At 41.4% G+C, this 17,500-nt stretch overlaps 1 protein-coding gene across 3 annotated transcripts in view; it reads left to right on the plus strand.

The window, feature by feature from the left end:
• The window catches only part of LOC147012783 (uncharacterized), a 416,846-nt gene that overhangs the window by 240,738 nt on the left and 158,608 nt on the right, over positions 1–17,500 (plus strand). For all 3 annotated transcript variants that reach the window (XM_085853969.1, XM_085853968.1, XM_085853966.1), the window contains 4 exons: positions 10,481–10,534; positions 15,114–15,158; positions 15,331–15,384; positions 16,007–16,060. In XM_085853969.1, the coding sequence (XP_085710095.1) occupies positions 10,481–10,534; positions 15,114–15,158; positions 15,331–15,384; positions 16,007–16,060 (207 nt within the window). The remainder of the gene's footprint in view (positions 1–10,480; positions 10,535–15,113; positions 15,159–15,330; positions 15,385–16,006; positions 16,061–17,500) is intronic.

Consider the following 17,500-nt stretch of genomic DNA (forward strand, 5'->3'; position numbering starts at 1 on the left):
AAATCATAAAATGTACAATATTTTTAACTGCCGTTTGTGGCAACTTCAATGAAAAGGATGCGGAGGGGCTTTGCATTTTGAGATACATTCTGGTTATTTTTATCATGCTTTCTGCTGAAGTTCCACTGACAGACTGTTGTACTCAACTACCTGCACATTCAGCTTCTGCTTTGCGATCATCAGACTCGAAGTTTTAATGTTGTTCTAACCTTACAGTTAGCTCTGAGATATGTGTATCTGAGTAGGATAGGAGCAGGATGGCCAACTTGATGCATTGGCATCATCAGCAGCAGGGTGCTGGGAGTGGTATACTTTGAGATTATCTGATAGACTCTGGCCTGAATTGGTCAATGTGCTCCACAAACTTGATTCCAGGTGAGATTTTCAGAACAAAATGTGCCTACTCCCCAAAGTAAAGCAAAGTTGAGTGGTGGTAATTATGAAACCAAACCCTTTAAAACCCACCATAGTAAATTCTAACAGGACCTGCTCTCGTTGGCTGATTAAAATGCAAGCTTCTCATTGGCTCAAAAAAGTAAGCCTGCTGCTCAGGAACTGATCGTAGTGGAGATCTGCCAGCAAGAACAGCCACATCAAGCTGCTCTTGTCATGCCGACAGACTTGCAAACACATTTCCAAATGTCACATGCAGCATCGAGTTGGACATCCTCCACCCAGTTTATACTCAGCTTTAAGGTTTCAGGGATATTACAAAATTGTGGCTTCCCAAATGTGCCCCAATGGGTGCCATACAAAGAGAAAGGCTGTGGTTGCACAGGAGTGCACACAATGCATCAGAAACCCTGAGACTTGTTTTGAGTGTCATTCTCATGACGTTTTAGATTACCTTTTTTATTTTATTTTTTAGCAAGAAACAATCATAGAAAGCTTTTCCTGCACATTAATGATGTATAAAATGTGAAGGAAAGCTTTTGCATATGGTAAACAACGTCGGAGGTCTCGCAAGCACTGCATGCATGATTTTTTTTACAAATACCTCATGCATTTAAGATCCAAGATGATCCAAAAACCAGATGATCCGAGATGAGACATTCATCAGCTCATTAGCAATGAAGGAAACAAAGTTCGGAACATTCAGGTGCTGTCGGCTTCTGAAAACCGGCTTTGAGATTCGAATAGAGTCGGCAACGTCGATGCAAATTGAGTGTAATAATCTTCAGATATTGAGTCTCGATTCAAGATTGTCCACTGCAATGTGAATAAGAAATTTATTTGTGAGCACAAGAATCATTTATGGACTGAAGGGCATACTATAAGCATTGAAACAAAGCGTTGACCTTCTCCTTAAGAGCAAATGGACATGCAGGCACAGACTGTTTGTTTCTGGAATGAAATGGCAAGTGCCAATGAGTGAATGGGAGGACTGTTGAAGAGCTTGACAGTTGACAGATTGTTACCGGAAATAAAGCAGAGGTGTTGAGCAAACACTTTAAGACACAGAGTGATACAATGTGGACAGGTTGAGATGTTGTGAAAATACCATCCTTTCGGTGATTGTGATGCAACCAATCAAAACAGGAGAGAACTGTTGATGTGGATGGATGTCTTTGCTTCATGCCTCAGTGCAAATACGTCTACACACTTGGCAAGTCAACCGTTTCTGCTAAAGTTCCACTGATTTCTCATTTGAAATATTTTCGTTTCTGCAGAAATGCTCATAGCAAATTTGTCATAACTCAGCACACCTCGAAGGTAAGAATAATTTTCAAATTGTGTTCTTCTGCAGGTCATATCTTCACCCTGCTGCTAAATTTTCCTGAAAGCCTCTCATTTTATGGGTAGATTTTTGCAGCAATCTTTGAGCAGAGTGATCTTAGCAACATCCACATTGAGGGAAGCTTGTGAAACCGAGCTGTTCTGAAGAATAGCCTTCTGAAGAATAAGACATTCTGAAGTCCTTGCTCTCCCCAAGAAACAAAACCAAAGTTATAAACCAACTCGCAGTGCTGCTATTCCGATATTGCTGTGCAATTTTAAACTGGCCACAATTGGAGATCAACAATTTAAACAACAAAACAAGGAAACTTCTCACTATGCACAATATATTCTACAAAAACCAATGCACACTGAGGTTGTATTTACTGAGACGAGAAGGAGTGGTGTGATGGAGCTTAAGCAAGTGCACAGAACATCGTGTGTCGGACTAGCGGAGTATGTGAAAAGCTCAACCAACGATTGGATGAGATTTCTGCCCGAGCAAGAAGGCAACAAATCAGAAAAGGGATCCTTAATCCATTAAATAACAAACTTCCAAAAACAGGTGCAAATTATGGATACTACACAGGAAATCGAAACAGAAACAAACACAGGCCCAATGATTGCAAAAAAAAGAGGAAAATTACAAAAAATAATCAGCAGATATACTCTGGCAATACAAATTGGAGAATGACAAAAGAGCAGAAAGAAAAGAGCTCGACAAGACAGGGGTTGACAAGGAAAAGTCTTTGGCATAGCGAAGAAGGGGTCAAATTAATTGGGATGGAGAAAGAGTCATCATCAATGCCCAAGGCCACGGACATTACACAAATGCCTTTCAGAAAATGGCAGGATTGAGTCAATCAGACAAATGCAGGTTTTGTGGGGAAGAAACAAAGTACCAACTACCTCCTCTCGGGATGTCAAAAAACTCATGTCAGAACACTTGTACACAGAAACACATGACAGCGTCTGTGGAGTAATCCACTGGCACATCTATAAACATTTCCACATTCCGGTCCCAGAACAACCATGGAAACACAAACCAAGTCTGATCCTTGAAAATGAACATATAATGCTCATGTGTGACAAGACGATCCCATCAAGTGTGGATTTCACAAAAAAAAACATTGTGTCTGGACATTGTCATCAAACACAAAAAGGAAAAGTCAGCATTGTTGATCGAGGTTTCAGTTCCCAATGACTTTGGACTAAATGTTTCAAACATTAGCAAAAAGACCAAATACCAGAATCTGAAAAATGAGGTCGAGGACTTGGAAATTAAAGAAAGCTGAAATTGTACAAGTGCTTGTCGGAGCTGCAGGAATGATAAAAGAAAACCCTTACTGAGGATTTAAATATTATTCCGGGGAAATATCACTACAAACGAGCTCCAAGTGGAGGCTGTCAGAGGTTCAGTGAAGATTCTGAAAAGAGCCCTTGAAACGAGGCTATGAGAACGAAGTTTCACAGTTTGATTCATGAATCGTGATCCTTTACCAAAAAATAGGAGGTGGAGATTTTGAGTTCTGCTCTCACCTCCTGAAACCTAAATGGAGGTAACAACCAATGAGGGAGGATTGCCTGCTAAAACATGCACGTGAATGTCGGTTCTGGGCTCTCAGTCCGATCTTGGGGTGTTTCAAAATGGGCAAGTTTCACAGGAGTGTTTTTGCTTGGTAAATCTATTCAGCGCAGTTTCTTAGGCTATTGAAAGTGCTATATGTGTATTTTGCAGGAGAAAAACAGACAGCTGTGTGGCTGGACATTGCAAGGACATTACTAGACAACGGACAAATCAACACAGTGTGGGATTTGTATCTGCAATCCTGACGTCATCCTGGAAATGCTCAAATGGGAACTCTGAACATGCCAACCTTTTCAGTTAAAAAAAAAAAAGCTATGAGTTGGAGGGATGTCAAGATTGACCCAGGAAAAAAATTCTGCAAATGAAGATGAAATAAGGAGAAATAAGTGCAGGAAGTGAACAAGGGATGGTATATATATATTTAGTTGGGGATGGTATAATCCTTAGTGGAATCGTGCATGTCACGCACAACCTTTTACAATGGCCTTATTCAATGCTTCCACATCAGCCTTCTGAATATGGTGGTGATTACTTCCCAAACGCAGACCCTATCTCAACTATGGTGTACCAACTGGGAGATCTGCTTTCAACCTGCTAATAAAGGTGGTCGCAGATATTGGAGACACATAGCTTTTAAAGAATGTCTGGTCACTCACGATAAGTCATGAATGTTTCAGAAAGCACACTGCCAATGACCATAAGCCTCAGACGTACAGTACCAATGCCCAAACGATCACAATGAGGAATTTTGAGGTCCGTTCCATCTCTCAGCTTGGTCTACTTTTGACTTATTGAGGTGGTGATATGAGCAGGACCCAACAGATGCCACATAAATGAATTGTCTCGATGCTGATTATATTGGCTAAATCTTGATGATGAAATGCCTGATTATTGCTGTCTGAAAGGGCTGAAATTATTCCTTCAGAAGCTTCACTATATGCAATACAGAGCAGGATAACATCAATAATACACTCATACGGGTTGGGCAATTTGGGACCAGAAGGAATTCACAGCCATGGAAATACATATTACTGTGGATTAATTGACCGACATCACTCGTATAGCTGGGATTCTGGAAAAGTCTTTATGGGTTGCATATTGCCTCATTCTTCCTTGCAGGGGCGTCGAGAACCAGCATGGGTTCATCATGAGGCAAACAACCCCGGGACCCCACCCCCACCCTTTCTCTCTTTTATAACTTTTTGAGGAACTTTCTTTCATGAAGATCCTAAATTAGAGCAGCAACGAGCTCATAAATGATGCAAAATCACAGCAGTAGCCTTTTTAGCTCGCAGTACAAGTGTTGAAAAGTAAATAAAGTATTAACAAATATATTGCACAAGCCGGTAGGCGGCGATGGGTCGCCGAGCATGGAAACTATAAGATATAGAGCAAAATGGATGTCATATAGCAGATAGGGAATCACCTTAAGATTATGCAGATCAAATCTCATCCAGTTCCATCTACTGATAACTACTTGGTATCCATTTGAATGAAAAGTACCGAAAATGCGGTTTGAAATCGGAAATCCCCAAAGTTTGAGGGGGTGCTGTGGGTGAACAAAGATTGAAATCAAAAATCCGGCTTGATTGTTTGTGCACAATGTATTCCAGCCAATTAGTGTTAATTTTCATGACCATCCGACCATAACCCTAGGAGGAGTAGCATTTGGCGCGAAGGCACCTCCAGCTCTCGCATATTATCGATTTTTGCATTAATTGACCTTTGACCCCCGACCTAAGCGAAATCGGTCAATATGTCGGAGACAAAGTTGTGGTACTCATTGAGTACCATGAACCTGCAAAGTTTCATTCGTATCGATGCACTCACCTGGTCGCTAGGGGGCCTTCAATTTCCGCGCATACCCTAATTGTAGGGGGCGCTGTGGGTAAAGTATTCCATATATCACAAAAACCGGAATATATTTGATAGAACATCACCTGTAGATCATTCGTGCCAAATTTCATAACCCTACGTGGAATAATGGCTTTCGGAATTGATTTCGCGTGAACGGTACCGATTTTGAAGGTTTTTCGGTTGTTGCTGGGGAACCAAAGCGTCCCTGGCAACCATCACAATTTCCAAAGCACTAGGTCATAAGATGTACCTACCACCCGAGTTTGGTCAAAATCCGCCCACATTTTCTACCAATTATGCTGATGACAAACGAACAAACATCCAAACAAACAGACAAAATTACTGACAATAAGGGTCACCTATTTCGGCGACCCAACAATTTGAAGTCATGGTGTCTGTCCGTACATCGGCTGTCTCCCGTTTTCTGGGCCCTCGGGCGAAAGCGGTCTTTGAGCACCCAGGATCAAGAATTTCAATGACATTTCGTGTGAAATAATAGTTTCCTAAAACAAACATTTGTGCATAAATTTGCAGAATAATAACGAAACCGTGAATTAAAAATAAATACACTGTAATTTACAAACCAGAAACGAGTGCACCTAACACTTGTTGAAGAGGATGGAACATACAGTGCAGTCCAATTGTCCAAAGCATGATGGAATGCTCGAGACAAATGGCCTGAAACAGGAAAAACCACTGGCGGTCATTCCGTGCCAACTCACCTAAATTTCAAAAACCTCCCCAGGTCACCGCCTCAGATTTTGCTGGAAAAATTCTTAAATGTAGATCTATATGGCTCTACCCACCATGCAAAAGATTAGCTTTCAATTCCTCATAGTTGAAAAAAAATATCTATCTCGAGAGACCTTTGAAATTTGGCCCTAAAAATGCCAAATGTGAAAACGCATTTTTTTTCAACTTTAGGGGCTTACAATTTTATAATGGACTCCTCTAGAAAGTTAATATTGCAAATATTTACTAATTAGCATCCAAATTTTTCAATTATGGCATCAGATAGCCTCAGGGATGCATATTTCTCACTCTATAGGAAGCTAAAAATGGCGTTTCGGCCAAAACGAGCTAAAATAAGGTGAAACTATAGGGGCCCTCCTGAAAATATGGAACAACTTATAATTTTTTCCTCATAACACAGTGATTATAGGGTCATTATCTATCCATAGATACATTTGTTCGGATAATACAGTTATGTGATGAATTATAAAAGTTTTACCGTAAGCCCTTGCCTCCGAGTGCTCTAAAATGGACTAATTTTGTCCCCTGGTTTGACCATGTGGCTTGGGGTTTAGGATCTTCATTTTTTTTAGAAAGATTGCCTCATATAAGATGTGTCTACTTACCGAATAATTTTATCTAATGCCCATGGCTTCATATTAAAAAAAAAATTTTTACATGCACGTTTTTAAAAATAATTATTCACTTTTTTCATATTCATGAGCTTAGAAATCTGAAATTGAACACTCTAGCAAAAACTGATACTGCAGATATTTTTAAACTGTCATATGAAATTTAAGGATCTGTTATCAGAATGCCTGATAAATGCATATGTTTCTATGTGTAGGAAGTTGAAAATGCCACTTTGACCAAAAATGGTGAATATGCAGGGGACATTAACTGAGGTTATGTAACAACTTAGATTATTCTTCTCATAAATTAATAATTATAAGTACATTTTTTATTCAAAAATAAATTCTTGTAATGATTATCTAAACATATGCTTGGGTTTTAATTTTTAAAAAACGTCCTACAGTTCTCTATTTGAAGTCATTAGTTATGACATACACCACTAGATGGAGTAATGGTCTGTCACAACACTAGGAGCAGCACAGTCAACCTGTCTGTCTGTTTGTCTGTTTATCTGTTTGGAGAACAAAGGCGAAGAGGAAACAAAGGAAATGGATGCAGAAAAACCTGGTTCCAGTGACACAAGTTTGACAAGTAGATGCACTGTTGGAACCAAATTAGACCAGGAGTGTCACAAGACCTATTATACAATGAAGGTTGGGCTAAAACAAGTTGCTGCTTTGGAGAAGAAGTCACAAGAATTGATTTCATGGAGATCAGGAATTACTTTCAGTTCAAAAGACAGTATTTGCCTACATCATGATCAAATTCTTCTTTGTGACATCAAAAGAACTCCAACAAAATGCAATGGAGTATGACCTTGAGAAGCGCTTCAGAGCAGCAACAACCATTGGTGGTACACTGTCACACCATGGTTTACTAATTTTGCACTAATTTTGCATTTTGCACATGGTTTACTAATGTTTACTAATTGCTACTGCCAATCTCTGCAGATGAGAAGGGTTTCTTCTGATGCTGTATCATCAACAGTATGCACAGGACCGGAAACCACACAAGCTCATCTGTCCCAATTATTAGTCCCAACCCGAACTGAACTGAATGTCTACCAGGCTGGGAAATATATTGCTTGTGTTTATGACAGAAAATGGTACATTGGGAACATTGTCACAAGAAATAATGATGAAAATGATGTGCTTGTGAACTTCATGAAGCAAGGAAGGGGTAACACATTCTCATGGCCTCCAGAAAAAAAAAAAGATCAATGCTGGGTGCCATTACTCGACATTCTTTGTGTGGTTGAGGCCCCTGACATAAAATCTGGTGGATGTCAGTACCAACTGTCACATGTTCAAGACCTGTTTCCTAAGATGTAAAATTCTGTGCCTCTGAGTTCTAGATAATCATGGTAATGACTGTCATAAAAGATGAAAGGTCATTAAACAGTTTTCTAAGGTATAAAAATTACTAATTTTCATTGTTTCTGTATATCTGTAAATAAAAAAGCTGCGACTCAACTAATCAAATTTGTTCTAATTTAGAATTTGCAATCACTTACGAAGGTAATTATTAGCATGTATTTATGAATAAATAACATCCTTATCACTAATGTCGAATAAGAAGCATAATTTAGCCTCATGCGCACCCCTGCAAGTTCACCTTGTTTTGTACCAAGTGGACCAAATTGCCATATTTGGCTTCCTAAAACTAGGATTATGTGCTTTCTCGAGACATTCTGATGCCACAATCTGACATTTTGTATACCAGTTTATAAAATTCTGCAGTAACTCTTTCCTGGATAGTTCCATTTAAGATTTATAAACTTCTGAATATGAAAAAAGTGAATAATTATAAAAAACGTGCATGTAAATAAAAATTTATTTTACAATGAAGCCATGGGCGTTAGGTAAAATTATTCGGTCAGTAGACACATCTTGTATGAGGCAATCTTTCGAAAAAAATGAAGATCCTAAACCCCAAGCCACATGGTCAAACCAGGGGCCAAAATTGGTCCATTTTAGAGCCCTCGGAGGCAAGGGCTTATGTTAAAACTTTTATAATTCATCACCTAACTGTATTATCCCAGCAAAAATGGTTCTATGGATAGATAATGATCCTATAATCACTGTGTTATGAGGAAAAAATTCTAAGTTGTTCCATATTTTCAGGAGGGCTCCATGTTCCATATTTTCAATTTTAGCTCGTTTGGGCCAAAAAGCCATTTTTAGCTTCCTAAAGAGTGAGAAATATGCATCCCAGAAGCTATCTGATGCCATAATTGAAAAATTTGGATGCCAATTAGTAAATATTTGCAATATTAGCTTTCTAGAGGAGTCTATTATAAAATTATAAGCCACTGAAGTTGGAAAAAAAGCGTTTTTCACATTTGTCATTTTTAGGGCCAAATTTCAAAGGTCTCTAGAGATAGATATTTTTTATACTATGAGGAATTGAAAGCTAATCTTTTGCATGGTGGGTAGAGCCATATAGATCTACATTTAAGAATTTTTCCAGCAAAATCTGAAGAGGTGACCTGGGGACCCTTAGGTGAGTTGGCACGGAATGACCCATGGTCACTTTTATTTAGCCGTATGATCGAAAAATAAAGGACATAGCGGGACGTTTGGACCGATCGATTCAATTTTCACCCTTGACTGTTGAACACTATTTCTCCATAAGAGCGGCAAAAACATCCATGAGAAGATGGTTAATAATTTTTCTTGGACAAAGAGGATACAAAGCCATTTATTGTAATGCGCATTCCTGGTTAATAACTATTTTCTGTAAAGTTTGAAATGGTACCATTAACAGAGGTAAACGTTGTTTTGTTTCGGACAAGGGAAGCAAAATCAGCTTCTGGATTTAAATGTAACAATGAGGATGAGCTGATGAGGGGTTTCATTGTACTGTTTAATAAAAATTACAGGAGAAGCTCGGGCCCCTCAACAGACCCCCAGGCCTCCGAGGCAGTGACCTCCCCTGACCCCGACACCCCTGCTTCCTTGTTTAATTAATCTCGCCCTGAAGGGTTGCGCGAGACTGTTGCAGTGTGTGTGTGTGTGTGTGTGTGTGTGTGTGTGTGTGTGTGTGTGTGTGTGTGTGTGTGTGTGTGTGTGTGTGTGTGTGTGTGTGTGTGTGTGTGTGTGTGTCCACATCCATATAATTATTTTAATTTTATTTTAATTTAACTTTAATTATTTTTTACTCTGCAACTGCTTCCCCGATCGATGCAAAACTTTACACATCGGAGAATTCCCCATCGAGAATATTTTGAGAATAACTCTGGCATCAAAGGTCACATGGCATGGTAGCAATATTGGATTAAAGGAAAAAAAATTGGACATCTTGTTCTCCAAAGCTCCTTAACGAAAAAAAATGAAATTGGCAAATGTCATCAACTCCCCTCGGGTATATAAGATGATAAAGACGATGTCATCAGCGAAGTGGTATTCCAGTCGTAATTGGTTCAATCGAAATCCTTATCGGAAAAATCTGAAATTTCATATATCTGATCCACAACCCGATCTGTGATTAATTAAATTTATGACGTCATCGGTCATATGGTTTGGTGGCCATATTGAATTGAAAATAAAAACGAAAAAAATATCTTCTCCAGAACCATTTAACAGATCAATGGAAACTTCATACATATGGTCGATTAGCCATGCTGAATATAGTTTGAATTTTTTTTCATATTCATCTTCATTGACACAATTTAGCCTTAATTTACACAAAAGTGGTCATTAAATATCCTTATTATCAATCAATAATAAAGCTATGGATAATGGCAATATATGTGACATAATAGGGTGCACTGATGGTACCGGTGTATGGGCCAAATAGCAGTGGGCCATAATAGCCACGTGTTCAGTTAATGATGGTATTTTTGTTCAGAATGAGGATGTGAGGCGAGACGATGTGCTCTACCGAGTGCCGTTGTAGCTTGTTTTTGTAATCGTTGTTGACCTTTCTTCATTCATTCACCTTTTTGTTTGTCAGGGTCCTCCTGGAGAAAGGGGACAGAGAGGTGTGCAAGGAATTCCTGGAGTAAAGGTAAATGATGTAAAAGAAAAAAAAGAAAATCATCAAACAACATTCTAATAAATGCATTTAATCAAACAGTTGATGATGATTATGATGATCATGATCTTGCTAATCATGATTATTGTTCTTGTTTTTATGGATCATAATCATTGTTTTTGTATTGTTTTGTTGCTGTTATAATTGCCGTTAATTTGCTGCTCTCAATCTTTGAATCTCCTACAGAATCACCTTTGCACACTAACTTTACACTTAGCTTTGAGTGCAGTAGTGCACTTACATTTGAGCTGCCTCGGCTGGGTTTGGGATCCTGACCCAACACTAAACTGTCGGATTGGTGCTTTGTCGATGTTCCATTGTAAAGTGTGTCGTCCCTTGGATGGACATTAAACCAGGTGTCCCTTTTTCGAAGGGTAGGTTACCCTGCCTGATGGAGTTACCAAAATTATTGCCCTGACAACTGCTAGAAAGGCAAAGGTAAACCACCTTGTGTAATCCTTGCCATGAGAATGCTCTGTCAACAATGAACCTGCCATCAAGCAGAGCACTAGAGACCACCTGAACATTGTTATGACTTTCAAAATATATCATTTACATAATCTTCTATAAAGGCTGCATCTCAGACAAAACAAAATAAGCATGTTTTGCAAAACGTAATTTCCATTCTTATTGGCTCATTATTTCTGTCTGAAAAAATGACTAAAGCCATAGACTTGGGATAAAAACTCAATTAAATTTTATTCAAATTGGAAGGTTCCTGGTCTGAGCACGTTGAATGTTGGGTGATGAAGTTCCTCCTTCCAGTTCATCAAAGCTAAGGTTTCCAGACCTATCCATCATATGTTTCTGTTATATTTTTGGCCTTGTGTTGCTGTTTGTGTTTTTGTCCAATTTTCTGTTAAGCCACACCTTGTTGTGGTGTATTGTTGAATTTGTGTCGCAGTGATTGCCTGACCTACTCGCCAAGGCCTCAGCTAGTTGGTATGCAAATTCTCTGCTCTGATGTCAAGTGCCTTGTTCTGGGTTCTTTCTATTACCCCTATTACCTATTACCCCTCCTTCCTTCAAAAAAACAACACACAAACAAAATAACTGCAAAAACGTCACAAACTCATTCTGCCTGTACTTCTTTCCTTCATTCATTCTTTATCCCTTCCTTTTCTCAATACAGTATCTCAAAATTGAATCCTGATTGAATCAAATACTTCTTTCTTGAAAAGCTTTTAGAAACATTTTATAATGTTTCACTTTCTTTATTACTCTGTCAAGAACATCCCACATCTTCCTCTTTTTATTCTTCTTCACCACTTGATGTAAAGTGCAATGTAAATCACTTGATGTAAATATCTTCTTCTTCTTCTTATTCTTATTCTTATTCTTCTTATTCTTATTCTTCTAATTCTTCTTCTTCTTCTTCTTCTTCTTCTTCTTCTTCTTCTTCTTCTTCTTCTTCTTCTTCTTCTTCTTCTTCTTCTTCTTCTTCTTCTTCTTCTTCTTCTTCTTCTTCTTCTTCTTCTTCTTCTTCTTCTTCTTCTTCTTCTTCTTCTTCTTCCTCTTCTTCTTCTTCTTTACAAGGCTTATTTCCGAAACCTCTCACTCCTGAGTACGTTGTCTATCAACACTTCACCTGTACTGCCACCACCACTTTCCTCCATTCCTTCAACAACCATTCCTTTCACTCCTCCCATGATATCTGTCTTGGGATATCCAGATTGGGAATCTCGAGTTGTCCAGTTTGCAGAGATTGTCTGCAAATGATTATCAACAATTCCCCTTCATATCCATCAACAGTGTCAGGACCCTCCACAACATCTCCTAAATGTCCATGTCCTCCTAACCCCACCCTATGTATATATATATATATATATATATATATATATATATATATATATATATATATATATATATATATATATATATATATATGCACATGCGCACACACAGCTATACAAGGATGTCTATGCTAATAAGTGTCGATATGTGTCAATCCGTCCATACATCTATCTCCTCCTTTATTGACTTCAGCAGTAGTTCCAACTGCTGAAAAAAGTGTTTATTTGTCCAATTCGGACATCATTTGGCATTCCTGGCATCTCTGGGTGCATGGTGTTATATGACCAATCGGCGATCGCTAATCGCTTTCCAAGCCAGCTGTTCCTATTCATCCATTTCGTTGGAGTCCTTGCTTGAGTGCTTAAGCCACTTGGTTTAGTGCTTAAGCTCTACGATATTTGCACTGTCCCTGAATATATTGATCAACTTGAGCAAAGTTCAGGCCCTCTCGCTTGTGTTTGGCCCCGCGTTGTTATGTGTTGTGTCTGGCGGTGGCTCACTCGCTGCAAAGGTGCAATTTTATTTGACATCATGTTTCCCCTTTTTGCACAATCTGATTTCCTTTTATGACCCATCACTTTGGCATAGATACTGTACACACAAATAGGAACATTAGTGTTTTGTTTTCAAAAGTTTATTCAACCGTTTCATTGGAGTACTTGCTTGGGTGGATAAGCCACTTGGCGGGCGCTCCTAAAGCTTCGATGGTGAAACCATGGCACACTTCTCCATGGGGACATCAGAGTTTGAAAGGCAAAATAAATTGGATCTTTATAATTCGTAAAAAAAAGAATTCGGTTGATACAAAGCAATGAATGGCCACATCAGGGCAGGATTGGCAAGATGTATGCATGGTCACTCTTAGCTGTTGAGCCTGCGGTTGAATCCCAACCCAGCTACAAAATTTTCATCCCAGTGTTTCTCAGGCAGGGTGATTTACCAATGTGTGTGCCGTCTCTCGGATGGATGTGAAACGAGATGCCATGTCTGTTGGAATCCCCCCCCCCTCTACTCTCCCCCTCTTCACTTCACTCTCCCCACCTCTCTCCCCTCTTCCGTCTCTTACCACTCTTTTTCTCTCACCCCTCTCCCTCTCTCTCACCAACTCCTTCTCCCCCTCTCTCTCCCCTACCCCCTTTCTCCCACCCACCCCTTTCCCCCTCTCTCTTTCCCACCCCCTTTCTCTCCCACCCCTATCCCTCTCTCTCCCACCCTCTCCCTCCCATCCCTATCCCTCTCTCCCTCCCATCCCTATCCCTCTCTCCCTCCCATCTAACTTGCACCCCTATCCCTTTCCCTCCCACCCCTATCCCTCTCCCTATTTCTCACCCACCCCTTTCCCCCATCTCTCTCCACCCCACCCCCTTTCTTCTGTCTACCCCTTCCCCCCCTCTCTCTCTCTCTCCCTCTCTCTCCCCCCACCTCCCTTCCCCTCTCCCACCCCTTCACTCCCCCTGTTTTCCCACCCTTCCCCCTCTGTTAATGGACTTAAATTTAAAAGGGCTTCCCCATAGTGTAGCATGTACGAATCATAATCGGAGTGATCTGACCGGAGGGGTGCAAAGGTCACAGTATTTGCAAGCACACATACATGCATCCAGGCAGGCCTTTGCCAGGTATATAGCATGGGTTTAAATGTTCCCACAGAGTTTTATATAGAACCCGGCGATTAAAAAGAAAATGTTGCTGTTTGGGCGCATTTTATTGCCCTTCCTTTCCCATCCCCTCAGGCTGCCTTCCCTTCCCCTCATGCTGCCTTCCCTTCCCATCATGCTGCCTTCCCTTCCCATCACGCTGCCTTCCCTTCGCCTCACACTGCCTTCCCTTCCCATCATGCTGCCCTCCCTCCCCCTTCCATCCTCCCAAAACTCCTCCCCTCTCCATCACTCTTGGACATCTCCAGGTGGTTGCCACATGCTGTATTAATGCGCTGTTTTAACGTACCCTGTTTCTTTTAATCGTGCACTACCACCCCCCCTCCCCCCTCTTCTCCACAAGTCCCATTACTAAATACAACTCAATAATCCCTCCCCTCACGCTTACCTCCTCCCAAACCCCCTCCCACTCCCCGCTTCTCCTTCCCCCTCCTCCCTCCCCCATCCTCTTCACTTCCACCCCTCTACTGGAGTACACTTCCCCTTACAGTATCGGGAAGCCTTTTTAAATTTAACAGTCCCCTTAACAGAGGGGGGTGGGGATGGTTGGGAGAGAGGGAGATGGGGGAGAGAGAGGAAGGATAGAGGAAAGGAGGGAGAGTGGAGGGGTCAGAGAGAGAGAGAGAGAGAGAGAGAGAGAGAGAGAGAGAGAGAGAGAGAGAGAGAGAGAGAGAGAGAGAGAGAGAGATAGGTGTGGGAGGGATAAGCAAGTGATGGAGAGGTGTTTGAGAGAGAGGGATAGGGGTGGGAAAGAGAATGGGAAAGGGGTATAGCGACGTTTGGTGAGGCGTTGCTCTCCTCACCCCTTTCCTCATTCTTCCCTCATTTCCTACCTGTCCACCCTCTCTCCCTCCTCTCTTTTCATGCTCTCCCTCCTCTCTCTACCCCCACCCTCCTCTCCACCCCCTCTCCTCTCTCTCTCTATCTCCCTCTGGTCTCTCTCCCTCCCCTCCCCTCCTCCTCCGCCCCTTTGTATTCCCCTCAGCGAAGTGATGCGTTGTATTTGCTGGTAATATAAATAAATAATATACTAAAGAAAAAGATTCCTCACTTCTTTGACGACCAAAGAGGATGTGAGCGAATGGATGGATGTTTGTCGACAGGGAGCCACTGGATCTGATGGACAATCTGGATCCCAAGGAGAGCGGGTGAGCTTTTTAATCATATTTTCTTGAGATGCTCATACTCAGAACTCTTTATTGAATACAATGCATCACATTTGAAAGCACCAGCACCACATATTGTGCTTTTATAAAGTGGCTCGTACAAACTTCGCTTCACCAATGTCATACATGACATTTCAGTTGTCCCATTCCACAGGGTCCTCCTGGATCCCAAGGCCCAACTGGATTTCCAGGACCCAAAGGCCCTCCAGTAAGTCTTACCCTCTTATCTTTGCAATTCAATGAATCGGATATCGTTGGCACCACCTTGTATAGGCAGCATTTTAGTGCCCATCACAAGCTACTCAAAAGGCATTTGCAATCAACTGCACACTGGCACTCCATGTAAGCCAGGCCATAACTCCTTTCTGGTCAATAGTGAGGTTACTGTGTTTTCATCACCAGTGCCATTGGCAACTTGGTAATTCTGCTGAGACGAGTTTGGCTCTGAAGCTCAGAATTCAAACCTTTAATAGAGATCCTCCACTTTGTAGAGACCTCTTTACATTATCGTCTTAGTGATTTCAAAAGTGTCAGAGGCAGGAGGCACACTGGGACAAATGAGTTCTCGTACAATGAACTTTAACCATTAGGGCAATCAAGCCCATGCAATTGTAGCCAACCTCTGGTTGTTCTTCCGTGCTCTATCCTTTTTAAATGCTGAGTGTCAAATACCGAAGCAACACATGTCATTTTTAACATCTTTGGGATGACTTGGCTCGGTCGGATTTGAACCGGCGAGCTCCCAAACTCAGATAGGACACTCTAACCATTATGCCGCTGAGTCTGGGAATGGACTGATTGTACTGTCTTTGTCTTTCTTTATCACACAGGGACCTCTTGGGAAGGATGGAATACCTGGACATCCAGGACAGAGAGGAGAAATTGTGAGTGCAAAACTTTGATTGGGTTTTAAACACATATTTTCCCCTCCATTTAGACAATGGTATTGTAATGGTCACTGATCATCAATGGCATTCACGTCACCTGCTGATATGGGAGAAAAAGATCTCCACCTCCACCTCCACCCAGATGATTTGGTACGAATTGATCCTCCATTAAAGTCCTTCAGTGCAAACCAAATCTGCCCATCTAACAGTTTACTATGCCAATCCTACTAAGCACTTTGGAATCCACTCACAATGACCACACAGGTTCTCATTAAAATTCTGATGCATTCACAAGAATATTTTGGAAGGAAGAAGAACACAGCTGCACAGCGGTGATCACAGTGAGTATCAAATTAAGAATAAATAAAACCAATGCACACTCAGAACCACAATGGCCTTAACACATAACATCATCTTATGCACTTGGGGAAGCATGGGACAGAGAAAAGAAGAGAAGACAGACAGAGCGAAAACCTGCTCTGCACACATTGCTCGCGGACCTCGTTCAGGTGTGCATGGACTGGTTTGGGGGTGGTTCTCGCCACGTCTTGCATGCTTTCCTCAGCCACGTTCACCATGCAGCAGCACTCCATTGCACTGCAAATTGTGCCACGCAGTTGAACAATGAACCACAATGCATCACAGGACCACAAAGGACCAGGCAGAAACCACGGCAGAGGGAGCAAGGACTCCAAATGTCCCGTGGGGGAGATTCGATCTCCCACGGCGAGCGCCCACTGGTTTCCTTGCCCAACAAATGATGATTTATAGCTGTGCTGATTGGCTGGCAAGCCAGGGAAATTCCACACCACAGACACCAAAAAAAATGCAATGAACTTGAGCCCGCAAGATGTCCATAGATGAGAATGTCTCTGGTGCATCTCTTGTCCTCGTGCTGACCCCATGATTGCACTCATGGGCCATGCCAGTTGGCTGGAAGTGAGAGAAAAAAGCCATGTAAGGACAGATAACACCAGGGAACATACAATAACGTCGGGAGAGGGGATTCAGGCCAAGAGTTCAATTTTCATCTCATCAGACCACAGAATCGTTTGCCTCATGCTCTCAGCATCTTTCATGTGCCTTTATGCAAACTCCAGGTGTGCTGTCATCTGCCTTTTTCTCAAGAGTGGTTACGATCTGGCCACTCTCCCATAAAACCTAGATTTGTGAAGTGCTGCAGACACTGTTGTCCTTCCGGCAGGTTCTCCCATCTCCGCCAAAGAACTCTGTAGTTCTGTCAGAGTGGTCATTGGGTTCTTGGTCACCTCCTTTACCAAGGTTCTTCTTGCCTGAGACTCAGTTTGGTCAGACGGCCAGCTCCAGGAAGAGTGGGTAGTTCCATATTCTTTCCATTTCCTAATGATGGACGTCACTGTGCTCTTGGGAACTTTCAACACTAGAAATTGTTTTATACCCTTCTCCAGATCTATGCCT

The sequence above is a fragment of the Eptatretus burgeri genome, chromosome 14, assembly GCF_056783735.1.
Source record: "Eptatretus burgeri isolate ZD-2024b chromosome 14, Ebu_testis_v1, whole genome shotgun sequence".
Lineage (NCBI taxonomy): Eukaryota > Metazoa > Chordata > Myxini > Myxiniformes > Myxinidae > Eptatretus > Eptatretus burgeri.